We start from the raw sequence: 26,826 nt of genomic DNA on the forward strand, positions 1-26,826 counted from the left end.
TTTCGCAGGGAGAAAGGGCTTTACTTGGCGACTTTTGGTTTACAGGATCGTTGGTGAACAATCAGTCTGTCTGGCAGGAAGGTCCGCCCACAAATATTACAGGGAACCAACTGGCTCTGGGCGCTTGTCCAAGCAGCTTCGTTTAAGGCATCGAGATCATAGAAACCCTTGGCTGAAAAGTTAAAGAAAAACAGAGGGAAAAAAAGAACAAAGAAAGAAAAGAAAAAGAAAATGGGAAAATGGATCAGTTTTCATTCTGGAGAACCATACTCTACTTTTTATGGAAAGTATTTTCAGGAAATACCTGTTGACTGAGGCTTTTAAACAAATTATATTACTTTTGCCAAAATAAAAAAAAAGTGCTGCTCAGTCTTTTAAGGGCTGAGAACCGTTAGCTCTGCACCAGAGGTTTTTCAGTCCTCGAATTTTAAAAAGGGGAAGACATTGTTTTATGTATTGTGATATGCATTCTTCACTAATTATTAACATCTTTGTTTACACATTATTATCTTGCAAATATAACTTTTGGCTTTCTTTCAGTTGACTCTAAATATAAGCTTTCAAAAGAAAAAGAACATGTCTCTATTTTCCTCTTCTGTAATCTTTCTGAATGTTTTTAGAGCCCACAACTGACAGCTGAGAGTGAATTTAAGACAAATTATATCCTAAAAATTTACCATCTCTCTATGGCCATAAACTCAGAGATTCTTTAAGTAATTAAAGTGAAGAATGCAAACAGGATAGTTAAGCTGACAAAAAGAAGTGTCCTTAAGAAAGCAACAAAGACAGCTGAGAGATGTATAATCTCCATTGACAGAGCATAGGAAAAAAGGGCATATCGGTTTATTTTAGAGAAACAGTGTGGGATTTAACTTTAATAAAACTTATTTAAATAGAATGGCTTTGGTACACTTAATTGACTATGTCTTAGAATTGCCCAAAAAAAGCACCCCCTCAAATGTAGCCAGGCACTCAAAAATATATCACATAGTTTTTAAAAAAATATTTTCACAGCATATATTTTTTTCATTAAAGCCCAGGCAGTTCTCATATGATTTTTCTATCTAGTGGTTCATACAAATGTAGCCAATATTAAATTCTTTAACAAGTCTACTAATGTTCGTTTTCTTTTTATCCTCCATAGGAAATTAAACTCTAGCACAACAGGACCATCTAGTATTTCTCCCTTGGATAAAGGAAGTGTCACTATCTATGCAGGATATGAATGTATATTTTGGGTGCTTTAAACCAGTTAAAAAAAAGAATGGTACTGACTTTCTCCTTACTCATGAGTTTTAATATGGGCTCAAAAATTCCCAAGTATTCATGGAGAGTTGAAGATGAGTCATCACATTTCTAAAAGTTTTAGTGTCTTTACTTTGCAGTGGGAATTCTCTTCACCCAGAGAGGAAGGGCGCCCTCAGAAAGAACAGTAGCATGGATCCCAGAGGAAAATTGTAGAAAGTTCAATTATAGGACCTGGCTTTTCCGTCTGTAACCAATCAAGAAATTGGTGAACCCTCCAGGGCTTTCAGACCAGTAGTTTCTCTTCTCTTCTAGTATTGTGATAACTCTGCTCAAGCAGAGAAAGTGATGAAGATCAGGAGTGAAGGAAACAGATTTTTTTTACCAGTTGAGAAATGATGGAAAGAGAGTCTCAAAGGGGTAAACAATCTCTTTGTGCAAATGCTCTAATTTCAATAGATGGATATTTTCATCTTGCGCTCTCTTCCCACCGGCATGCAGAGTTCTCCTTTTGGCAAGGACTTTGAGTAGTTGAGTTCTGGTAGCCTAGAACCAGACCAGATTGTCTAGATCACGACAATCTAGATTCCACTCTGTGGGTTATTAGAAAACTCTCTTTGGGTCACATGTCTAACAAGAGTGCTCTGAGCTAATTGGTACTAAATGGCTTCCAAGGTACCTTCTAGATATGTAAATCTATGGTTACATAAAGAGAATCAATTAACTGAATGATACGTCTCTTAAAATCAAGAATGGTTTTCCTTTGAGAGGAATCACGAGATCAACTGAGAATATGACAATGGTAGACGATGACCAAGTCTGAGCTGGCATGGCAAATTCTCTGAATTACTTCATTCTCACCCTAAATGAGTAAGTATAAGGCTCTGTAATGAGGCCACACGTGACAGTTTATGAAGTTCAGGTTTCATATGGCCTGTGCAGTGTTTTACAAAGTATTCACTGCAAAATTTTTAAAATCTGGACATTTCATATAGAAGTCAAGATTTCCAATTTCTTTTATATTATTAAAAGATACATCACAGTGAAGTTAAACTAAGTTTCTTAAGGATAACACCAGCTGGAATTGGGTAGCAGCCATCTCCTTTAGAGAAAGGCAGTGCTCTCAGTTCCCCATGGTTCCCACCTTCCCCTTTTCCACACGTGGACAAATGTGCTCAATTGTGGAATCTGACCAGTGGACCTTGTAAGTATTTCACTTTGCAACCCCTGCTCTTTGAACACTAAGACACATTCATATTTGAAAACATGTTTCTAGATGTCCCCAAAGGTTAAGCTTCACATTTTTACAGTATTGTGTTTGATAATATATGAATGTAACTTTTGGGAAATACAGCAATTTTCAGTGAGTCTCTCTCCTTGTACATTTTGCCAGGATACAGCTTCTTTGTGTCTCAGCATCTGAAAACAACCCCTTGGTTAGGCATTTCGGAATTGTTTTTTTCTATTGGCTATGGCCAAGACAGTAAATGTTGCTGATTTCAGTTGCTTGAGCAAGTAATAAAAGAATATCTCTACTCTTTTAAGTTTAGAGAGAAAAGTCTTCCCTTATACAATCAAGTCTTTTGTTTTCCAAAAACTTACCAGTAATGGTCCTGACTTCTGGTTTCTTTGGTTCTGGCCTCCTTAGGTCTATAGGCAAGAAGTTGTTTTCATTATGCCATTTTTTCAGACATTGTGGCTCATGAATGGCAATCGATTTTGTTCCATATTCACGACCACAAATATAGCAAACAACTGTTGGTGGACGTCTTATCATTGTTGGCTGCAAGTAATACAAAATGCCTGTTAGCAGGTTTTGAAATTATACCTTTACATTATACTACATTTAAATTAGCTAGAAAAATCAATAAATTTTTAAAAATCTAAACATTCTGGTGAGATTAACCTTTTTAGCAGTTGAGAGAAAAATATATTGTCTGGGTGACTGAGGTGGGGGTGAGCATGTTGCTTTGGGAGGAGAATAGGAAATGAAGAACTAGCCAGAATTTTACATATTGGTACTTTATAAAAGGTATTTTCTCATTTAATAAATACGGATTGATTGTCTTCTGACTATTCTCCATGCTTGGAGAATGCAAAGATAAATCAGGCATGAATCGTCTTCTCAGTACCTCAATATGCCTGAGAAATTAAGTAATAAATGTCCTTACAGGCACAGAGAGAGTTTTTAACAGACACTGTTGTAGCCTTTCTCTCATCCCTTCATGTAAAATACTTCTGCTGCACCTGTGATTCTCTGCCTTTTTTGATCTGGCATAGACTTAACCTATTGCCTGGAAAATCCCATGGACAGAGGAGGCTGGTAGGCTACAGTCCATGGGGTCGCAAATAGTCGGAAGCGACTGAGTGACTTCGCTTTCACTTTTCACTTTTCACTTTCATGCATTGGAGAAGGAAATGGCAACCCACTCCAGGTTCTTGCCTGGAGAAACCCAGGGACGGAGGAGCCTGGTGGGCTGCCTTCTACGGAGTCACACAGAGTCAGACACAACTGAAGCGACTTAGCAGCAGCAGCAGCAGCAGCAGAGACAGGACAACTAATCAATTACAGATGGGAGTTGGTAGATAAAGACGCAGCTTGCACACTTAGGCTGTTTTCTCCAGAAGTCTCCAGTGGGATTGCACCACAGTTACTCATTGACACACTTCCTTCTCTTCCCTGTTTCTTCTTTCACTACTTGACTGAGGTTCCTGGGATCACCTGGCCTCTCTTAACCTTTGTTTCTGGAAGAACCAAATCTAAGGAAGATTTACGTATATAACCCAATAGGGAGTTTCTGCTTCTGACTAGGATATAGAACATTACAAGAAACACTTCTCCCACCTCAACGAGAACAAATCAGAAATTTTTGAGCGATTGGCTACTAAAAGTTGCAAGGTAAACTAATGAACCAAAAAACACTGCATCAGTTTAAGGGTGGATCAGCACAAACAAAAGAAAACCTCCAACACTCCAACTTTATAGGAATTAGAAACAACAGTCATCTGCCACAGAAATAAGGGCAGGACAGCTGTGTGAACTCTTCTGATGTGCAGCATACAGGTACCATCTATATAAATTTTCCCACCCACTGGGTCTTACACCTAGTAACGGGGTGACAGTCCAACACTGGAGAGAGGCAGGAGAATTGAGAGAAACCTCACCAATTCAGGAACATAGGGCCTGCCTAACTGTGATGATAAAGCTAGAGAATTAGACCATGTACTAATCCGAGATAAAAGCAGTATACTATACATACATATAGTAAGGAGCAGCGGCTGTGCTTTGCTGGAGCAGCCGTGAAGAGATACCCCACGTCCAAGGTAAGAGAAACCCAAGTAAGATGGTAGGTATTGCAAGAGGGCATCAGAGGGCAGACATACTGAAACCATAATCACAGAAAACTAGCCAATCTGATCACATGGACCACAGCCTTGTCTAACTCAATGAAACTAAGCCATGCCATGTGGGGCCACCCAAGACAGACTGCCGGAGTCCAGCTCCAGCAGCCAGGGAATTGGCCTGAAGGGATGAGCGGTGTCGGTGGAGAATGATGCAGCCTCTGACTCAAAGTGTGGGACTGCATGTTTATTTCAAGCATCAGGTTTTCTTTTATACTTTTACAAAAGCATTAGGTCAGAGGTTTGACATCTTCAGTTTCCCCTCAACCAGATTTACTGTCTCCATAAATCATTGTTATCCTTCAGAGTTCCCTCTTAAGTGTCCTTGTGATTACATTGTAACTCATGTTTGTCTCTGGGCTGCATACCACATTCCTCAGTTTATTTCCTATCTTTCTAAATCCTGCTAGTCCCTAGTATCTTAAGCTCATTATCTCCTAAAAAGGCTTCTAGCTACTAGTATCTCTAAAATTCCTAGTCTCTATAAGCTATAGTAAAATATGCCAACACCACAACATATCTTAAACTTTTAGCTTCTAACTATTCTAGTTATTCCTAAACCCTAAACTCAGCAAACTTCTTTTGCCATAAACATTTCCCTCACAACCAGGTTTCAGATAACAATCCTTCCCATGGCCTCAAGCTGCGGCCTATGTGCTCATCCTGGAACATTCTTTGTAAAGATCCTTGAACAAATGTCAATGGTTAACTTTATGGATTATTTCCTGGGCATAACTGCAGAAGGCTTTGTGCTTTCTCATGTTCCTCGCAAAAACAATAAGCACCTTAACATTTTTTCCAGCCAACTCAACCGAAGGAAGGAAATGACAAGTCAGAATCACAAGACCTAACTCCTTCATCCCGGGACCGTGCCTGCGGGATGAGGAGAGGGGGTTGGGGCCATGCCTCCATTTTGTCAGTAATGCCTAATGTGGCTCCCGACAACAGATGGATCATGGTGGAGAGGTCTGACAGAATGTGGTCCAGTGGAGAAGGGCATGGCAAACCACTTCAGTATTCTTGCCTTGAGGACCCCATGAACAGTATGAAAAGGCAAAATGATAGGATATTGAAAGAGGAACTCCCCAGGTTGGTAGGTGCCCAATATGCTACTGGAGATCAGTGGAGAAATAACTACAGAAAGAAGGAAGGGATGGAGCCAAAGCAAAAACAATACTCAGCTGTGGATGTGACTGGTGATAGAAGCAAGGTCCAATGCTATAAAGAGCAATATTGCATAGGAACCTGGAATGTTAGGTCCATGAATCAAGGTAAATTGGAAGTGGTCAAACAGGAGATGACAAGAGTGAACGTCAACATTCTAGGAATCAGCTAACTAAGATGGACTAGAATGGGTGAATTTAACTCAGATGACCATTATATCCACTACTGTGGGCAAGAATCCCTCAAAAGAAATGGAGTAGCCATCATGGTCAACAAAAGAGTCTCACATGCAGTACTTGGATGCAATCTCAAAAACGATAGAATGATCTCTGTTTGTTTCCAAGGAAAACCATTCATTATCACAGTAATCCAAGCCTATGCCCCAACCAGTAATGCTGAAGAAGCTGAAGTTGAACGATTCTATGAAGACCTACAAGACCTTTTAGAACTAACACCCAAAAAAGATGTCCTTTTCATTATAGGGGACTGGAATGAAAAAGTAGGAAGTCAAGAAACACCTGGCATAACAGGCAAGTTTGGCCTTGGAGTACAGAATGAAGCAGGGCAAAGGTTAATAATTTTGCCAAGAGAACGCAATGGTCATAGCAAACACCGTCTTCCAACAACACAAGAGGACTCTACACATGGACATCACCAGATGGTCAACACCAAAATCAGATTGACTATATTCTTTGCAGCCAAAGATGGAGAAGCTCTATACAGTCAGCGAAAACAAGACTGGGAGCTGACTGTGGCTCAGATCATGAACTCCTTATTGCCAAATTCAGACTTAAATTGAAGAAAGTAGGGAAAACCACTAGACCATTCGGGTATGACCTAAATCAAATCCTTTATATTTATACAGTGGAAATGAGAAATAGATTTAAGGGACTAGATCTGATAGGCAGAGTGCCTGATGAACTATGGACGGAGGTTCATGACATTGTACAGGAGACAGGGATCAAGACCAACCCCATGGAAAAGAAATGCAAAACAGCAAAATGACTGTCTGAGGAGGCCTTACAAATAGCTGTGAAAAGAAAAGAAGTGAAAAGCAAAGGAGAAAAGGAAAGATATTCCCATTTCAATTTAGAGTTCCAAAGAATAGCAAGGAGATATAAGAAAGTCTTCCTCAGCGATCAATGCAAAGCAATAAAGGAAAACAACAGAATGGCAAAGACTAGAGATCTCTTCAAGAAAATTAGAGATACCAACATTTCATGCAAATATGGGCTCGATAAAGGACAGAAATGGTATGGACCTAACAGAAGCAGAAGATAATAAGAAGAGGTGGCAAGAATACACAGAAGAACTGTACAAAAAAGATCTTCACGACCCAGATAATCATGACGGTGTGATCACTTACCTAGAGCCAGACATCCTGGAATGTGAAGTCAAGTGGGCCTTAGAGGGCATCACTATGAACAAAGCTAGTGGAGGTGATGGAGTTCCAGTTGAGCTATTTAAAATCCTGAAAGATGATGCTGTGAAAGTGCTGCACTCAATATGCTAGCAAATTTGGAAAACTCAGCAGTGGCCACAGGACTGGAAAAGGTCAGTTTTCATTCCAATCCCAAAGAAAGGCAATGGCAAAGAATGCTCAAACTACTGCACAGTTGCACTCATCACACATGCTAGTAAAGTAATGCTCAAAATTCTCCAAGCCAGGCTTCTGCAGTGCGTGAACCGTGAACTTCCAGATGTTCAAGCTGGTTTTAGAAAAGGCAGAGGAACCAGAGATCAAATTGCCAACATCCGCTGGATCATTGAAAAAGCAAGAGAGTTCTAGAAAAACATCTATTTCTGCTTTATTGACTATGCCAAAGCCTTTGACTGTGTGGATCACAATAAACTGTGGAAAATTCTGAAAGAGATGGAAATACCAGACCACCTGACCTGCCTCTTGAGAAACCTGTATGCAGGTCAGGAAGCAACAGTTAGAACTGGACATGGAACAACAGACTGGTTCCAAATAGGAAAAGGAGTATGTCAAGGCTGTATATTGTGACCCTGCTTATTTTACTTATATGCAGAGTACCTCATGGGAAACACTGGGCTGGAAGAAGCACAAGCTGGAATCAAGATTGCCGGGAGAAATATCAGTAACCTCAGATATGCAGATGACACCACCCTTATGGCAGAAAGTGAAAAGGAACTAAAGAGCCTCTTGATGAAAGTGAAAGAGAAGAGTGAAAAAGCTGGCTTAAAGCTCAACATTCAGAAAACTAAGACCATGACATCTGGTCCCATCACTTCATGGGAAATAGATGGGGAAACAGTGGAAACAGTGTCTGAATTTAATTTTTGGGCTCCAAAATCACTGCAGATGGTGATTGCAGCTATGAAATTAAAAGACACTTACTCCTTGGAAGGAAAAGTTATGACCAACCTAGATAGCATATTAAAAAGCAGAGACATTACTCTGCCAACAAAGGTCCGTCTAGTCAAAGCTATGGTTTTTCCAGTAGTCACGTATGGATGTGAGAGTTGGACTGTGAAGGAAGCTGAGCACCAAAGAATTGATGCTTTTGAACTGTGGTGTTGGAGAAGACTCTTGAGAGTCCCTTGGACTGCAAGGAGATCCAACCAGTCCATCCTAAAGGAGATCAGTCCTGGGTGTTCATTGGAAGGACTGATGTTGAAGCTGAAACTCCCAATAGTTTGGCCACTTCATGCGAAGAGTTGCCTCATTTGAAAAGACCCTGATGCTGGGAAGGATTAGGGGCAGGAGGAGAAGGGGATGACAGAGGATGAGATGGCTGGATGGCATCAGCGACTTGATGGACATGGGTTTGGGTAAACTCCGGGAGTTGGTGATGGACAGGGAGGCCTGGGGTGCTGCGGTTCATGGTGTCGCAAAGAGTCGGACACGACTGAGCAACTGAACTGAACTGATACATACATATGACAAAATACATATGTATGACACATATGTGTGTGTATTTTTGTACATATATATGATAAAATTGCTTTAGACCATGGCCTCTTTAAGAAAAATAATAAAAGAAAATGGAATTTATATTCTCTATTGTATAAAGTCAGAGTAAACAAGAACACAAATTATAGGGACTAAAATTGGAAATAGATTGTCATAGAATTCTTAGATTTTTTTCTTAAGTTTTTAAACATAGAATGTGATGTGCTAAAGATGCATGTTTTAGTGTCTATAAGAATCACTAAAGTATAAAGTCATGCCAAGAGGCATAAGTAAAAAAATCAATGAGAAGAGAGAATTTTTTTTTAAGGATTGATGAGTCAACCATGACCCAAACAAAGATAAGAAAAGAAGAACAGAGGATCTAAAAATAAAAATTTAAAAAAAAAAAGAAGGAAAGAGAAAAGGCAGGAAGAACAAATATGATTAAAACTCCAAAGTGGTAGATTTTATTCTACATATATATCTCTACATACATATATCTATAATTGGAGTAAATGTAAATGGACCAAAGAACACAGGTAAAAGGCATGGGTTGACAGACTAGATAAAACAAAGCAACACTCAATTATATGTTGTTTATAAGAAACACATTTTATAAACATAAAGACACAAACAGATTACAAGTAAAAGGAAGAGAAATTTTTTCATATAAACACTAAGCCAATGAAAATAGTATGACTATATTATTAAAATGTACTTAAATTTAGAGGTTGGAAATGTTGGAAATCTTCTTCCAGTTGTGAAGATCAGGAAAAGCTTTAAGGCGGTAGCATTTGAAGAATGAGCAAAATTTAGATCCTAAGGGCTGGGAAGGGACTCCCCTGGTGTTACAGTGTATAGGAGTCTGCCTACCAAAGCAGGGGACACAGGTTTAATCTCTGGTCCAGGAAGATTTCACATGCTGTGGAGCAGCTAGGCTCATGTGCCACAAGTACTGAGTCTGTGCTCTAGAGCCCATGAGCTGCAACTACTGAGCCCTTATGCTGCAAGAGCTGAGCCTGTGTGCCTAAAGCCTATGCTCCACAACAAGAAAAGGGACGGCAACAAGAAGCCTGTACATGGCAGCAAAGAGTAGCCACAGCTCGCCACAACTAGAGAAAGCCTGGGCAGCGACAAAGACCCAGTGCAACCAAATATAAATAAATAAAAGTTAAAAAAAAAAAAAAAGACTGAAAAGGATGGAGAAAACTTTTGGATGCTGAGCAAAGACAGCAGGAGCAAAGCCCCATGGACAGAAATCTGGAGGTGGTTACAGAGAATAGTGAATAATTCAGTTTGCCTGATGCTCAGTCTAGCACTGAGAACTAGAACCAAACAAGTAGGCTGTAGCCATGCTGTGAACAACTTTGAATGCCATGCTAAGATCTGGATTTTGTTTTGTAAGTGATAGGAAGCAGAGAGTCAGGGAAATAGCCTGTAACTTCAATTCAGGAAAGTTTGTGTGGCTGTAAAGTATCTAAAAGAACTAACAAGGCAGCATATCTATGAGAGCTTGAGCATTCATGGCTCTGTGAAGTGAAGTGAAAGTTGCTCAGTCGTGTCTGACTCTTTGTGACCCCATGGAATAGTCCATGGAATTCTCCAGGCCAGAATACTGGAGTGCGTAAGCCTGTTTCCTTTTCCAGGGGATCTTCCCAACCCAGGGATTGAACCCAGGTCTCCTGCATTGCATGTGGATTCTTTACCAACAGAGCCACCAGGGAAGCCCAAGTAAATCATGGGTCCAAGAAAACACCAATGTTTTATTCTAGATGACAGGGAAGATGGTGATGTCAGTTGAAGAAAGGGAGAAATTGGAAAAGACAGGTTGGGGAAGGAGAGAAAAGAGATTCTGTATTGGAACTGTTGAGTTTGACATATTAGTGGAATTTAAACATGAATAAGCCCAGCCAAAATAAGAAACAGAGGCCTATACTTCAGGATTAGTGGGATTCAGAACTATTTGCACAGAGAAGAGGTTTAAAACCAAAAAATTCCAGAACAGGACAAGTGGAGAAAAATTCCTGGGAGAATATCTACAATAAGGAGATTGAGCAGGGGAAATTTAAGCCTAAGGAGATAAAGGTTCAATTTCAAAGTTAAAAAAACAGGGCATGGAGAAAAAAGACTCCATTCACAATTCTGGAAACACTTCTGGTTCCAGAAAGCTGGTATCATTGAGTCTGTCAAATGCTCCAGGGAGTAATGGGTGGTTGAGAAAGGCAGGTAAATGTGGTGGCCAGTAGGTTATAAGCCAGTGACTTTTGATAATTTAGTTCCAATGGAGTGGTAAAGAATAAAAACTAAACTGTTAGTTGTTAAAGATTAGATCAAGAAGAAGAGAAGTACACGTTCAAAAGGTTTGCAGAAAGTATATTTGAGAATGAAGTAGAGTTAAAGATTTGCTTTGTTGTTGTTGTTAGGATAGGAGTATATGGGGAGGAGAGAAAGAAACTGTGGTCCTGAGAGAAAAGAGATAATCAATAGAAAAATTCTCTGAGGAGGTAGGAGGAGATGAGATCCAGGGTGTGGAGATGGGATCAAGGGTGTAGAAATGGGAAAGGGAAAAAGGAAGAAAAATAAAATGGATTTAGAGAAAGGTTATTGTAGAGAAGGGAGGCACTAGTGGAGCTAATATAAAATGAATGTAGTCTTCTAAGTATGAGGCAAAGTAGTCTTCAGAGAATGAAGAGATTCCAATCCTGGGAAATAGGATAGTGAAAAATACTGAGATTAAGCATTGTGGGAAATGTTATAGTGACTCAGTTAGGGAAGAGTACTCACTGAATAATGGAAAAGGCCCATTATTCCGCTTATAATTTGGTCTCTTCTTCCTGTCTTCTTAATCCCCCACACATCGACTTCCATCTGAAAACATAAAGAGGCTGAAGAGTAAAACCTTGGCAAATAGGGCAGCGGCAGTAACCACAAGTTGATTTTTCAGCTTTCTCTGAAATTTCAGACTGACAGTTGTGAAATTAATGAACAGTAAAAGAGGTTCTCTTATCTCCATTCAGACCCATGGGGATGGATTTTCTTGAGCTGCAAGAAATTTCAGTGAAATTAAGTGATTTTTTTTTAATATTTCTCAAATAGCACTGGGTGGCATGAAAGCAGTACCAAATTAAGTTGGTGGTGTGGTCTCCATTGGGGAAATAAAATATGGTAAAGTGTGTGTGTGTTTTAGAATCAGCTTGGTTTTAACAAGATTGTTGGGGGTTATAACTGCAGTGGAAAAAGCACAGGGCGAGATCAAAATCAGAAGGAAACATATTTCTACTTCTGAAGGCCCAAGCAGAAATAACAGATTCGAGATGAGTAAATCTGCAGCGAATACAGACCAAGTGAAATGGAAAGTGGAGTAACTTCCTGGATGATTCGAGTCTTTAAAACAGCACATTATTTGAGGAAAAAATATTTTTATTCTATCTTTCTATACTGACCTATGTAGCCATGTAGCAAAGTCTAACACTTGAAAAGTGACTTTAAAAATATTTGGGGAATTCAAGACCTAAGAGAAAGAATAAAGCCAAAAAAACAGCCAAAACTTCCTTACTATTTGTATATACTTACTTGAAAGACAATTGCAGGTTTTTAAGTTTTAAAATGAGAGTTATTCTTCTGACCTTGAGAATAATGAATTTATAAAAATTCCATATGTAAAGTATGAACCTTAACCAAGCATGTAAGCAAAATAAACGGTATGGGTCATAAACGAAGACATTCATGTCACATTGTCATAAGATTTCTTCTGGGAGGAAAAATTAGAAAAAAATAGGCAGACACAGAGGCTAGAAGACATGCACAAAATAACTTACAGGGATGTGGGAGAAAATTAATACCATAAAAAGGCTAAGATGTCTTGTATTTTATTTTCCAAAGCCTGCCCCATGCTCTATATTTGCAGTTGAACTGCAGTTGAACTTGCAACATACTCCATATTTTTAAGTTTTGAGCATCTTACTCTTAAAGCTATGCTCCAGGGAAGTGCAAGCAACCCAGACACACAGCTGAAGAGAAAAATCCATCCCCGTGGGTCTGAATGGAGATAAGAGAACCTCTTTTACTGTTCATTAATTTCACAACTGTCAGTCTGAAATTTCAGAGAAAGCTGAAAAATCAACTTGTGGTTACTGCCGCTGCCCTATTTGCCAAGGTTTTACTCTTCAGCCTCTTTATGTTTTCAGATGGAAGTCGATGTGTGGGGGATTAAGAAGACAGGAAGAAGAGACCAAATTATAAGCGGAAAGAGTAGAAAGCCCCTTCTTGGCTAGTGTGCTACTGTGACTGGCATAGCTCAGCGAGGCAAGGGTGTGGGAAGGTGTGCCCAGGGGGCTTGTATACATGGGTACTGCCAGAGCCAGCCAACTCTAGGAAGTGTAATGAAAGGGGAGTGTGGCAAAGAGGAAGCCAAGCTGTCTAAACTTTCTGCAGAGCAAAGGATTAGATTAGCAGTTTTCCTGTCAATATCTCAGCTCATATTTTGGGGATGAGGCATTACTTTTTTAACATCAGGGTAAAAAGATATTTTAAAAAGTTAATCTCTGAAATCGACATAGGCACTATTTCTGATGTGAACTGTTTGGGGGGGGCAACTATTGATAAATGCCGCTACACAGCAAGTTTATTAGGGCTCATTGCAGTTTGTTCTTGTCTTTCAGTGTCCTGGGAAAGTCTATTTAGGTTGGATGTAGCCAGAGGCAATTGAACACTTCAGGGGAAGTTTTCATATGTATATATTTCTTTCAACTAACTTTCATATGTTTTTAATCATTTTGCTGGCCACTATTGCAATTATTATTCTATTTTCCATGCAGCATTTTTTTTTTTCTCTCTTTAGTTAATGTCTTTTCTCTGTCAGGAATGCCTCGTGTTCCATCTTTTAGGCCAGGACTACGCAATGCAAAGGGAAGTGGACATTTAACAGCTTTCCTCGTAATCAGTGTAGATGACCTGTCATCCATTCATTTGTTTTTAGTTTGCAATATCACCATTGAGTCAAAAGGGAAAAAATAAGGATCTCGAAAAGAGAGTGATTTAGTGGATAACCTTGAGAGGTGTTGATAGAAGAGGAATGGACCTAGGTCCAGAAAACCTAGACTAGAATACCTATTTCAAATCACTTCAAATAGCTTTCAATGACCTCCCTACGTGTTCAGGCAGAAAGAAAACCACAGTGAACCACACAACTAAATAGCTAATAGGGCTTATAAAAGAACATATAATAAAATGGTCAGAAGGAAAAAAATAGTTCTAACATTAAATACTATTGCATGAACCTTAACGAAAGAGATATTAAAAACTAAAGTGGAAGTTATTATTGAGGCTTTCCAGGTGGCACAATGGTAAAGAATCCACCTGCCAATGCAGGAGATGCTGGTTTGATCCCTGGGTCGGGAAGATCCCCTGGGGCAGGAAATGGCAACCCACTCTAGTATTCTCGCCTGGGAAATTCCATAGACAGAGGAGCCTGGTGGGCTACAGTCCAGGGGGTTGCAAAGAGTTGGACATGACTAAGTACACAGCATGCACACAAATTTATTACTAGCAGTTTTACAGAAGATCAGAAACACTCTACATTTGGTTTTTTCTTATGTTAATTGCACAATAAATACTAAGTAGTAATAAGTGAAATTATAGTTGTGTGGTATTATTTATAGGAGAGTTAGGAGAACATTCTCCAATGATGTAACTTTGGAGAGATATGTTGTGAAATATCAATTAGTCACATATATGGAGCCATTAGCCCCTTTGAAAATCTAAGGGTGGAATGGCCATCTCCCCAGAAAACGTACATGTATGAAGAACCATGGATATGACTTAGAACGACTGGTGGACTCCCTAAGGCCCATCCATTATCCCAGGAAGGGAACTGTTGGGTCTTTAGTCAGAGTCAAACTTTTCCTTTCAAATAGACGCTCCTTTGTGCAAGGTGTCATTTGGCACCGTTTAAATGCCTCAAAAAGTACTGAGTGGAAGTCTGCAAGAACTTGTGAAATATACCACCTCTGGCTTTAGGAAGATCTTAAGTTCTGCTTTGCATAAAACAGTCCCTAATGTACCTGTTGTCTTGACTAATATTAATAGTGCCCTCTTTTACTCTCTCAAATGTCCCTGTTTAAGTCAATAAACTACAGACACTTTTGAAAAACATCAATTCATAAAATATAAGCAATCAAGAGATGAAACCACAACAGCAAAAATAAAGCTTAGAAATATTGAAACCGTGAAACCATATGGAGAAATATGAATTTATAAGACTGGCAATGAATCCATTTAAACACAGAACTAAGGTAAAAAGACTATAGAAATTATGGTTAGAAAAGAGAATAGAAAAGCAACATGTCTTGACAAAAATACCTTACAAAAATTGATGAGGGAGAGGTGAAAGGATGTTAATGATACTAAATTCTCTGACTTTCATGGCAAACAGTCAATTAAAGCAGTATAACATTAAAATATGGAGTTAAAACTTTAAACAAATTATTTAATAACTTATTTTTGTTTTTTAACATTGGTGGGTCCTTTAAAAACTAACACTCTTTTAGTGAAGAAATATTTTTCTGACATTCAGCAATATCATCAGTTTCATTTGGCTCTTATTGTCGAATTCAAGTAAAATTAAATATATTATCTTTATTAATAATAACTTTGTTATGATGACCTCACTTCAATGAAAATATGCATGTCTACATGTTATTTACATAGAGAGATGTCTGGAACGATATTCACTAAGGTCAACCTAAATTGTGGGTAATTTTTATGCTAATTTTATACTTTTATAACAGTGTCATTTTTATAAGAATAATAAAACAATAAAAAAATATCAACTTCAGAGTCAAAACTTAAGCAGAGATTAGGTAATAAAATCAGTTCTATTCCCAGTTTTTTAAGGAATCTCCACACTGTTCTCCATAGTGGCTGTACTAGTTTGCATTCCCACCAGCAGTGTAAGAGGGTTCCCTTTTCTCCACACCCTCTCCAGCATTTATTGCTTGTAGACTTTTGGATAGCAGCCATTCTGACTGGTGTGAAATGATACCTCATTGTGGTTTTGATTTGCATTTCTCTAATAATGAGTGATGTTGAGCATCTTTTCATGTGTTTGTTAGCCATCTGTATGTCTTCTTTGGAGAAATGTCTGTTTAGTTCTTTGGCCCATTTTTTGATTGGGTCGTTTATTTTTCGGGAATTCAGCTGCAGAAGTTGCTTGTATATTTTTGATATTAATTGTTTGTCTGTTGCTTCATTTGCTATTATTTTCTCCCATTCTGAAGGCTGTCTTTTCACCTTGTTTATAGTTTCCTTTGTTGTGCAAAAGCTTTTAATTTTAATTAGGTCCCATTTGTTTATTTTTGCTTTTATTTCCAATATTCTGGGAGGTGGGTCATGGAGGATCCTGCTGTGATTTATGTTGGAGAGTGTTTTGCCTATGTTTTCCTCTAGGAGTTTTATTGTTTCTGGTCTTACGTTTAGATCTTTAATCCATTTTGAGTTTATTTTTGTGTACGGTGTTAGGAAGTGTTCTAGTTTCATTCTTTTACAAGTGGTTGACCAGTTTTCCCAGCACCACTTGTTAAAGAGATTGTCTTTTCTCCATTGTATATTCTTGCCTCCTTTGTCGAAGATAAGGTGTCCATATGTGCGTGGGTTTATCTCTGGGCTTTCTATTTTGTTCCATTGATCTATATTTCTATCTTTGTGCCACTGCTGGGCATATACACCGAGGAAACCAGAATTGAAAGAGACGCGTGTACCCCAATGTTCATCGCAGCACTGTTTACAATAGCCAGGACATGGAAGCAACCTAGATGTCCATCAGCAGACGAATGGATAAGGAAGCTGTGGTACATATACACAATGGAATATTACTCAGCCATTAAAAAAAATACATTTGAATCGGTTCTACTGAGATGGATGAAACTGGAGCCCATTATACAGAGTGAAGTAAGCCAGAAAGAAAAACACCAATACAGTATACTAATGCATATATATGGAATTTGAAAGATGGTAACGATAACCCTATATGCGAGACAGAATAAGAGACACAGATGCATGGAACAATTTTATGGACTCTGAGGGAGAAGGTGAGGGTGGGACGTTCTGGGAGAATAGCATTGAAACATGTATATTATCATATGTGAAACAGAACACCATTCCATGTTCGATGCATGTGACAAGGGCTCAGGGCCGGGGCAATGGGATGATCCAGAAGGATGGGATGGGGAGGGAGGTGGGTGGGGGGTCCAGGAAGGGGAACACATGTAAACCCATGGCTGATTCATGTCAATGTATGGCAAAAACTATTACAATATTGTAAAGTAATTAGCCCCCAACTAAAATAAATAAATTTATAAAAAAAAAAAAGAAAGTGCTAGGAACAAAAAAAAAAAAAATCAGTTCTAAAAGGAAAAATCAAGTGGAGTCCAAATTACTTTCTGAAATGACTGATGATGATGATATTTAAGGTGTTGTATATAATACAGTTTAGTAATATAACCAATTAGTAATTGGTATTAACATTAACATTAGGAATGAATACAACTTTGCATAGCAAAAAATCAATATACAATGCAAAATAAATATTGACTATCTTAAATTACATTATTACAATAATGCTATTTTATTTTGTCAATGGTTTATAGTTGAATATATTAGTTAAATGCTTGCATGATGCAACTTAACTGAAATCCTAGAATTCAGTTACAAAGGCCTGGAAAAATAATCTGAACACAGGATTTAGCACAAGTCTGTTTCCACCATAACATAAGATAGCTCTTCCTGATAGTTTTATTTTATTCAGACTTGTTTCCCTGGCTTGCTTGCATTCACCAACAAATAAATTCACAAATAACTGGATGAGACTTGTAAGGTATGAGCCATCTTGTATTGAAAAGTGACAGCCAAAAAGTCGGTTTGGGGGATGCATGGACTGAACCATTCCTTGGGGCCTATGTTGCCGACTGTGGCTGGACTGAGAAATCATTGTCTAATATCCAGCCTCCCAAATGCTTCCCCACCCTGTGCCTCTAAAAGGTCACAGGTATAATTACCTACCTGCTACCAGGGAACAAAGGAAGCCTCCCACATTTGCACATTGGAAGGCTGCAGTTCGCTGGATTTATTTGCTATCATTTGCTGGTTTGGCTTGCTGGTTTTGGAGAGGCTATTTTAGTGGGGCTGGGCCAAAGCAGCCATATGGAAATGCAAAAGATGTCTTTATTACCAAATATATATGTAAATAAAATGCCTGGTTCTTTCCCCCAAGTAACACATTTCACACATTACTTAGAAACAAACACTACTGCAAGTTTAATGGTCCTTTTTTTTCCCTTTTAGGTTGCATGATAACATCCCTGTAACAACACAGCCACATGCCCTGTGTTCATTTGCAGACACTGATTAACCTGAGTCACAAAGAGATCAGGGAAACTAGAAGTGTGGAAACATCCTGGGAAGGAAACAGTCCTTGTGCCCCGAACCACCACTTTGAGTCACATACGAAAAAGTGCCTCACCTTAAGACGCTTTCAAACCATCTTAGTTGTGATCATTAATCTGTAACGATGCAAGTCACTAGATATAATATTTTAAAATGGTGACCATGGGAAAGCACACACAGGCCAATCCTTGCCCTCCTGTCTCAGGACATGGCCTAGAATTGGCCCTGTATGTCAGTGTGCACTTTGTATCTCAGATGGAGTGTGACTGGTCATGAGCACAGTATGGTCATTTCTGCACATATCTGGGTTAAATCATAGGCATTTCAACTTCATGAAAGCCAATTATGCAATTGTTCTAAATATTGATATAGAAGTTGCCCTGTGAGCAGAAAGAAACCAGAGACCTCTGCTGAAAACACAGCTGAGACTCAGTCGGCAGATGAGACTGGCACTCACCGGAAATGCACTGGGAGGAAAGGGCCGCAACACAGGAGGTGGTCCAAGTGTAGCCCAGATGCTGCTGTTCAGGAAGAAGACTCTGATTACAGGCCATGTGCCAGGCACTGTGCTAGGGACAGAACCAGAACTAGCCCTAATGGTGGGAATGATTGTACTTAAATTCACCACCTTTATTTGGGAAATATTTTTAATTTTTTTCCTAAGCTCTTTGCCTGAGGCAGTAAGTCGGGTCGACAGACCCCTCACTGGGGTGCACAGAGCCCATTCCCCTTGAAATTAGTCAAGAAACAAAGGAAGAAAGGGACTTGCTGCGTGGAATAAGCCTTCTTGACCTCTCTGCCCATTGATACGTTTGAACTCACACTGATTAGTTCCGAAGATTGCTTTCCAAATGGGAAACCTCTCTAGGATCCTGGACTTTTTTTGTGGTCCTTAAAATTCTTAAAAGCTTTGGCTCCCAGATATCTGACCCACAAGAAAGGCCTCACTGTTCTGGAGTCTCCCACAGGTGATCCAGATGGTGTTTGGCAGCTGGTGTGAGTTACCCTAAGCCCTGGCATGAAGCCCGTGTGCCTGGTCCCTGTGCTCAACCACTACACAACTCTGTGGGTCCTGTCATGGGTCCTTTATGACCAGGCTGTCCTCTTTACAGCATCTCATCCAGGCTACACCATAGAACTACCTCCTCTCTGCTTCATATTCTGGATTTCAGACTGTAAACTGACGGACTCAGCACAATTTCAGCCAATGGACATTCATATTTTATTTGACTGACACGATGCTCTTAGAAGTTTCAAATGTGAATATCCTTAGGTGGGACTTACTTTCATGGATATCGCACTCTCTACCACTCCCTATGGCCCTACATGCAGCTGCCAAACCCTGAAAGCATATGATTTTGTGACTGAGTAGCCTATTTTCCCACTCTCTCTTCCACTTTGTTGTTGTTCAGTCTCTCAGTTGTGTCCAACTCTTTGCGAACCCATGGACTGCAACACACCAGGCTTCCCTGTCCTTTACCATCTCGCGGAGTTTGCTCAAACTCATGTCCATTGAGTCAGTGATGCCATCCAACCATCTCAGCCTCTGTCGCCCCCTTCTCCTCCTGCCCTCAATCTTTCCCAGCATCAGAGTCTTTTCCAATGAGTCGGTTCTTCGCATCAGGTGGCCAAAATATTGGAACTTCAGCTTCAGCATCAGTCCTTTCAGTGAATATTCACAGTGTCCCACTTATCTCAACAAAAGGTATTTGCCTTATATTTAATTTCTAAGAAATGAGCTAAACTTAGTTAATTTGCATGAATGTGCCAGTGGCTAGATATGGCTTGCTCCCTATCTAGGGGATCTTTTCATTTTAGCTGGGATTTCCTATGGAATCAGTGCTTTGAGTCAAAGGAATGAACCTCTGGCTCTGGAATTTAAGAAGTAGGGCAGGCACTTTAGAAAACAAGTAGGCAGCAATATATTAGTGATTGTCACACTGAAATTTCCCTGCTCTCTTTGAATATAAGCACTTAGGCAATTTGAACAGAACTTGAAAGGAGGCTAGAAACCTATCCATAGGCAAAAGAAACCCCTCTATGAAGAGAGCAGAGTCCAAGAGCACATGTACCCAGTAACTGTGTACAACCCTCAAGTCATTTACTTGCTGGAGGATTTTTTGCTTCCCTCACTTCTAGCTGGATCCCAGGTTGTCTAAAGCGGGGACCACCCTGCCAAGGCCTGAGGGAGTCGTTCTGTGACTGTGCAGTTTTTGAATGGGTGTTCCATTCAGTGTTCCTCTTTCTGCTTGACAAAATGAACATAAAGAATTTGGGCCATAGCTTCTGTTTTAGATTTTCCATACTCCTTATCCCTTCTATTAGGCCAAATAATTGAAATGTTTGTGGTGAGTGCACAAGGCATATCATAGCATGCAGTAAGGTCAGACGGGGAAATACGAGGGAAAGTTTTTCTTCCCTATACTTGAGGAAAAAAGAGCAAAACCTCTTAGAAATTCTTGTGTAAGACATGGAGAACAAACGTACAGCTACCCAGGTGGAAAGAGGGGTTGGGATGGATTGAGAGATTGAGATTGGCATATATGCACTACTATGTATTAAATAGGTGACTGACAATGGATTGTACAGCACAGGGACCTCTGCTCAATGCTCTGTGGTGAGCTAAAGGGGAAGGAACTCCAAGGAAGAGGGGATATATGTATGCATAAAGCTGATTCACTTTGCTGTACAGCAGAAATTAACACAATATTGTAAAGCAACTATGCTTGCTTGAGGGCTCAGTTGCTCAGCAGTGTCTGACTCTCTGCGGCCCCATGCCCGCCAAGCTCCTCTGTCCATGGGATTCTCCAGTCAAGAATACTAGAGTGTGCTGCCATGCCCTCCTCCAGGGGATTGTCCCATCCCAGGGTTAGAATCCACAACTCTTGTGTCTCCTGCACTGGCAGGTGGATTCTTTACCACTAGTGCCACTGGGAAAGCAACCATACCCCAATATAAAATAGAGAGAAATCCTTGTGTATATTCCAATATCGAAAATGTCCGACCAAGAAGCAGCTAACAATTACGAGGCACGTTCTAAGTGCCAGTCCCCGTGGTAAGCACTTAAGATGATTTATCTTAATACTTCTCACAATAATCCTCTGGATAAAGTGCAGTATTCCCATTTTACAAACCAGGAGACTGAGGTACTGAGCTGTTAGTAAATGGTAAAATTGCTTTTCACGCAGACATTAGGTCTTCAGGCTGCCCGCGCTGCCACTGTGAAGGAAATAGGGAGGTATTGACATGTGGTTGCTTGTCAGACATGATCCCGGGTTTTTGGCAGGTATTCTCATGTTTAACCTCTTGCTGGGAGGAACTGAGGTAGGGAGAAGTAATTTGTTCAGAGATACGTGATTTCTCTGTGCATTTGTCATCTGATTCCAGATCTGTTTGATTTCAGCAGCTTCTAGAAACATGAGGGGCAAGGTCATCCTTGGTCAGCTGAATATCATGCTCTGCCTTACAGGTTCACAGAGTCAGCCATTGCATGGGATTTGAGAGAAATCCACAAAATTCCTACTTCTGCTCTCTGGACTACCTCAAAAACTCATTCCTTTGGATTAAACTGCTTTCTACCCAGATCCTCTTTCAAAATGTAATCAGTCCTATGAGAGTTTTCTATGAAGAATTTTATCAGATTTTCCCAACCCCCTTCCAACAATATCAACGGATGGGATTGTGAAGGGTAGAAGGGGATGCTGAAGGTGATGAAAGGGAAAGGAGATCCAGGTGATCTAAAGCCATTCCCAAAGTCAGAACTTTGCCTGCGGCCAGTTAAAACAATTTAAAGCAAACTGACTGAGCTTGAAAGTGTATAATCAAGTTTCCATTCCCCCCAGGCATGTCCTACATATACAGAAAAAATATCAATAGCATTTTAATATATAGGAGTAACTGTGTAGTTCAGTCTCAAACCTCAACAATTGCGGTTTGATTGTCTCAAAACCACTGGTATTTCACATTTACTTCTAGTGTTTTCAAACAATTCTACCCAAATGTCACATCTGGAAGGATCGTTGTTTGAAATTATATTGTTTTTGGAAATCACTGGATGCCACGTAAAGGAATTTTCCAATCCAGCCTGTCTATTGGCCAACTCTTAAAGAGTCTGCTACATGTGATCTGAGGATTTGTTTTGCTCCTTTTAACAATACGAAAGACTTGGCCATTCATTTGGAAATGCTGTTAACATTAGAGGATTTTCATGTACCTGATTTTTAAAAACAAACTATTGGTATTTTGAATATATGCTTGGCATTTTAGTTATTTACTTGCTCATCCTGAGATAACAAAGGCTGAAAAATAGAAGTCAAAGAATGAAATCCAAATGAGAGTGTCTGTTTATGAAAGGAATACAGTTTCTTAGCTAAAGTTTTTTCCTTTTCTTTTTTCTTTTCACATTTGAGATAAAAGTGTTCCTGTTTTTGTTTTCTGATCCCTTGGAAAGATATTGGTTGGAAAGTGAGGTGTTTTTGGTATGGACTCAACCTCTTGGCAAATTCTGGTAAGAACAACTTTCCCTGAAGAAAATGGGTATGTCCTTGGTGTTTGGTTCCTGTGCCCTTCAGTTTGGCTCCAGGCCTGACCTTCATATTCAGATGGCTTCCGGGTCACGGGTAAAATGAAGCAATGAGGGAAGACAGGAACAACCTAATAATTGTGGCAGGCACTCAGTTTTTCCAGCTTCTGAAGTTAGAGAGAAAACAAAAGGACAGCAGGGGCACTATCTGACCTGGAACATGGGAGCAGGGTTATTTCCAACGCCATGGCACCCCACTCCAGTACTCTTGCCTGGAAAATCCCATGGACAGAGGAGCCTGGTAGGCTACAGTCCATGGGGTCGCGTAGAGTCGGACACGACTGAGTGACTTCACTTTCACTTTTCACTTTCATGCACTGGAGAAGGAAATGGCAACCCACTCCAGTATTCTTGCCTGGAGAATCCCAGGGACGGCGGAGCCTGGTGGGCTGCCGTCTATGGGGTCGCACAGACTCGGACACGAGTGAAGCAACTTAGCAGCAGCAGCAGCAGCAGCAGCAGCTTTGTCTACAGCTTGTATGCTAGAGGGCCCCCAGCTCTGGGAAAGGCCCAGGAAAGAAGTTTTCCAATGAAAAGAAGAAAGATATCATCTTGGATATAAGACAGAAAGGATTCTGTCCTTAAGAAACAGTTTTATTATTTGTTTGTTGTCTTCTCCTTTCTTATCAGAGTTTTTGGTTCCAGTCTCTCCCTTTCCTCTCTCTCTCTCTTCCCTTGACCTCTGATTTCCTGAAGCTTTAGTTTGGGACAAGTGATCTCTTTATGTTTTTACCTTCTCTGCTTAAACAAAGGTAGATGTGAAAGTTGCTTAGGGACTTTTAATGACAGGATCATGGCATCAGAGTTGATGCTTGGAGTAGGATTATTGGAAATTCGTTGAGTTTTTCCATTTATTAGACCTTTCTTCAATTTTGCAGGACCTCTCTCTCCCTATAGGGCTTCCCTGGTAGCTTAGTGATAAAGAATCCGCCTGCCAGTGCAAGAGATGCAGGTTTGATACCTAGATCGGGAAGATGCCCTGGAGAAGAAGATGGCAACCCACTCCAGTACTCTTGCCTGGGAAATCCCACGGACAGGGGAGCGTGGCGGAATACAGTCCATGAGGTCACAAAAGAGTCGGACATGACTTAGTGACTAAAGAATACAGCTTCTCTGCCTATAAGAGCCTCAGAAAGGTAAATATGTGAAAGAGACAATGGATGTAAGAAGGAGATGAGTTACATAATATAAAGGGAAAGTAAAAGAATGAGTCTTATGTCAAATTCTGTCAATGATCTCGCTCTTCATAAAGTTGCTCTTGTCCTCACATCTAGCAGTGAGAGCCTGTTCATTGGACAATTACCTCCATTTCAATGGAACTTTTTCAAGGTTGTGTCACACTGCCTTTGGTGGAGTGCTAAGAATTTGGGGAGAGATTTTGATTGTTGACCTTGGAATGTGGATTTCTAAGAACTTTGTATATCCGTTCAGTCATTACATAAAGGTTTCCTAAGCATCTATCACTGGAAAATGTGGATGTGTGTGTGTTTGGGACTGGAAGAAGGGAGATGAAGGTAACATGGAGAGGAGGCTTAGGAAGACACGTTTAAGCTAGATAAATTCCTTGAGAGTACAGCATATTGTAGTTCTGTTCATTTTAGGCTTGAAATAATATTTGAATTTGTAATATGTGATCCTCTCCTTTCACAGAGGTTACAATCAGTATTTTTCTTTTCAGAGAAGCAGAAAGGCACATACTGGAGCACCAAGGCAGGACCATCTATTGTTGCTTTCATCTTTGGGCTCTGAGAAAGGCAGCTATATCTATTATGGCCTCTCTCTCTATGGATATACGATATATAATTTGATGCTTACTTTTAGAAATGAATATGTTTGGCAGAAACCAACACAATTCTGTAAAGCAATTATTCTTCAATTAAAAAATAAATAAATATAATAAAAATAAAGTTAAATTTTAAAAATGAATATGTTAGAGTATAATTTGTATAGGTGAGTATTATTTTCAAATTTCTATGTTAGGAAGCTATATATCAATTTCATTGATGATACTATTGCTTTAAAATGTATAACTCTCACCCTCAACACATATTTCAAACACGCTGTTATACATACATAGAGTCCTTTGGTTTGGCTTCTAGAGCCATCAGTGCAGAAGAGAATGGTCTTATTACCTTAAAGTTGCGCTTAGTTCACCTGAGAGCCGTGGGATCCTAGAATGCTGCCCTGATATGCAGGCATGGTTGGCACCAAGAAAAGATGAAGAAATGGCACATGAAGCCGGATATTAGTGGCCCAGCTGGCAGCATCATCAAAGGTGGTTTGTGAGGTCGAGCCTAGTTTTCATGACATCAGCACTGATGAGTCTGAACAGGTGAACTAGGGCCACTGAAAATGAATATATGAGTAGGAACCACCAGAAGGATCACCCTGAACTTTTTTCTACCACTTCTGAAGAGTTCCAAGTCATTCTTGTGTTTAGGAACCAGAGGCAAATGGTTCAAGGAGACTTAGTCTTGATTTCAGAAACTCAGTTTAACCGAAGGCATGAATAGACAAAGGACTAAGAAGACCCTTAAGATTCACTTTTTTCTCTCTCTTTACACATCTCCCTTTCTCATCTGATAGTCCTGATAAGCCTACCTGGTATTTCACTGAGAAAATATAAAATATAAGCTAACAGACTGTAGCTCCTTTATCTTCCCACCAACAGCCTACAAACTTGCCTTCACTTGCATTCAACCTCCTCCTGAAATAGAGAAACATCCCCTGGTACTAAACCCCTCCACTTCACAGGTTGGAACCCCAGCCCTGGTTCCCATTTCTCCTTCAGGTTTTACATTTGCTTTTATCACCTCTCCTGCTTTTTTTTAACCTTCCTCTCTCTACTGGCTCCTGATCCAAAATAATCAAATATAGTCTACAAGCTCCCAACTTTTAAGGGAACCTCTCTTAACCAAAAAAATCTCTATTTCTAGCCTACCTATTATTTCTCTCCTGATCTCTAAGCCAAATTTCTCAAAACACATCCAATGTCACCCATACGCTCTGCAGCCCCCATCATGACTCTGAATGTGTTCTCTCCAAGTTTGTCAAACTAAATCCACATGGCCAAATCAAATAGATTTTCTGGCATTCACCTTGCTCCATCCTTCATCCTACCTTTGTGCATTGCGTACTGTTCCCCACACCCTTATTCTCCACATTTTCTCCTGTCACAGTTCTCAGGGCACCATACTCTCAAGTCATTTCTCTAGCATTTCCAGTCAGTCATTCTCCAGATCCTTCTCCTCCGACTCCTAAATACTGTGCCTCAGGGTCAGTCCTGGGTTGATTTTTCGAGCCCTACACTCATTCTGATGACTTAAAATGTATATTAACAATGCACAAGTATATACCCCAGCACACTTCCTCTTTTGAGATTCAAACTTATATATTCAGCCTGACTTATCTAGCTGATGTCTCACAAGCACTTTTTTTTTTTGCCACTCTCATAGAAATTTTATTTTCTATTTGGGAAGAAAATAATAAAGTCTTATAGTTACAAATGACTATAACAAAGAATGATTTTCAATGAATGATAGAGATATAGTATAAATAGATCTCCATCTGCTTGCACTGTCTTAAGATATTATCTTGGCTCAAATCTTCCTCTATCGATGACTGTTAGTTGTGTTTAATAACTTAAGACATACACATTCATCACAAATAAAACTGTCCTTCTACCCCTCACTGGTTACACGTATGTTCTGTGCTTACCCAATTCCACCCACTATAGAATTTTCACCATTCTTTCAGATGTATTTAAAATGTCTCACAAGTGTTGTGAATTCAATTATGTCAAGAGTGGAACAATTGATCTTCATAGACCAATATGTTTCTCAAGTTTTTCCCATCTTAGAAAGTGATACAACTGGTACAGTTGCTCAATCTAGAAATCTGGGAGTCATCCTCAACCCTTTTCCTTACTCCTCCACATCCCAACTATTACCAGGTTCTGCCCACTATCCCTTATTTCTATCTGTGATACCAACACCCTAGGCTAGGCTTTCATCCACTTTCAGCTGGATTCCTGCAACAGCCGAATAATGGGTGTCCCCATGTCCACTGGGCAGCT

General features: G+C 39.8%; 1 protein-coding gene across 3 annotated transcripts; it reads right to left on the reverse strand.

The window, feature by feature from the left end:
* On the reverse strand, nt 1-24,970 carry ZNF475 (zinc finger protein 475). Of its 3 annotated transcripts, XM_081499060.1 has the most exons (4): nt 24,884-24,970; nt 11,513-11,596; nt 2,848-3,028; nt 1-172 (listed from the first exon to the last, which is right to left on the reverse strand). In XM_081499060.1, the coding sequence occupies exons 2-4, from the start codon at nt 11,594-11,596 to the stop codon at nt 21-23; spliced, it is 417 nt and encodes a 138-aa protein (XP_081355186.1). In that variant the 5' UTR covers nt 24,884-24,970; the 3' UTR covers nt 1-20. The 3 variants fall into 3 exon arrangements, with proteins under 3 accessions (XP_081355186.1, XP_081355187.1, XP_081355185.1); XM_081499061.1 differs by lacking the exon at nt 11,513-11,596; XM_081499059.1 differs by lacking the exon at nt 24,884-24,970 and having other exon boundaries at nt 11,513-11,577.
* Nucleotides 24,971-26,826: the final 1,856 nt, after the last annotated feature.

Source organism: Giraffa tippelskirchi, chromosome 6, assembly GCF_054371585.1.
Source record: "Giraffa tippelskirchi isolate mGirTip1 chromosome 6, T2T-mGirTip1v1.2.pri, whole genome shotgun sequence".
Taxonomy (NCBI): Eukaryota; Metazoa; Chordata; class Mammalia; order Artiodactyla; family Giraffidae; genus Giraffa; species Giraffa tippelskirchi.

Excerpts from the sequence above, each read along its gene's own strand:
- ZNF475 (XM_081499060.1), bottom strand. The coding sequence starts at position 11,596 with ATGGAAGTCGATGTGTGGGGGATTAAGAAGACAGGAAGAAGAGACCAA. Across the intron at positions 3,029-11,512 it reads TGGGCCTTTTCCATTATTCA|CCAACAATGATAAGACGTCC; the intron begins GTGAGTACTCTT and ends TATTACTTGCAG. Across the intron at positions 173-2,847 it reads AGAAGTCAGGACCATTACTG|CCAAGGGTTTCTATGATCTC; the intron begins GTAAGTTTTTGG and ends TTAACTTTTCAG.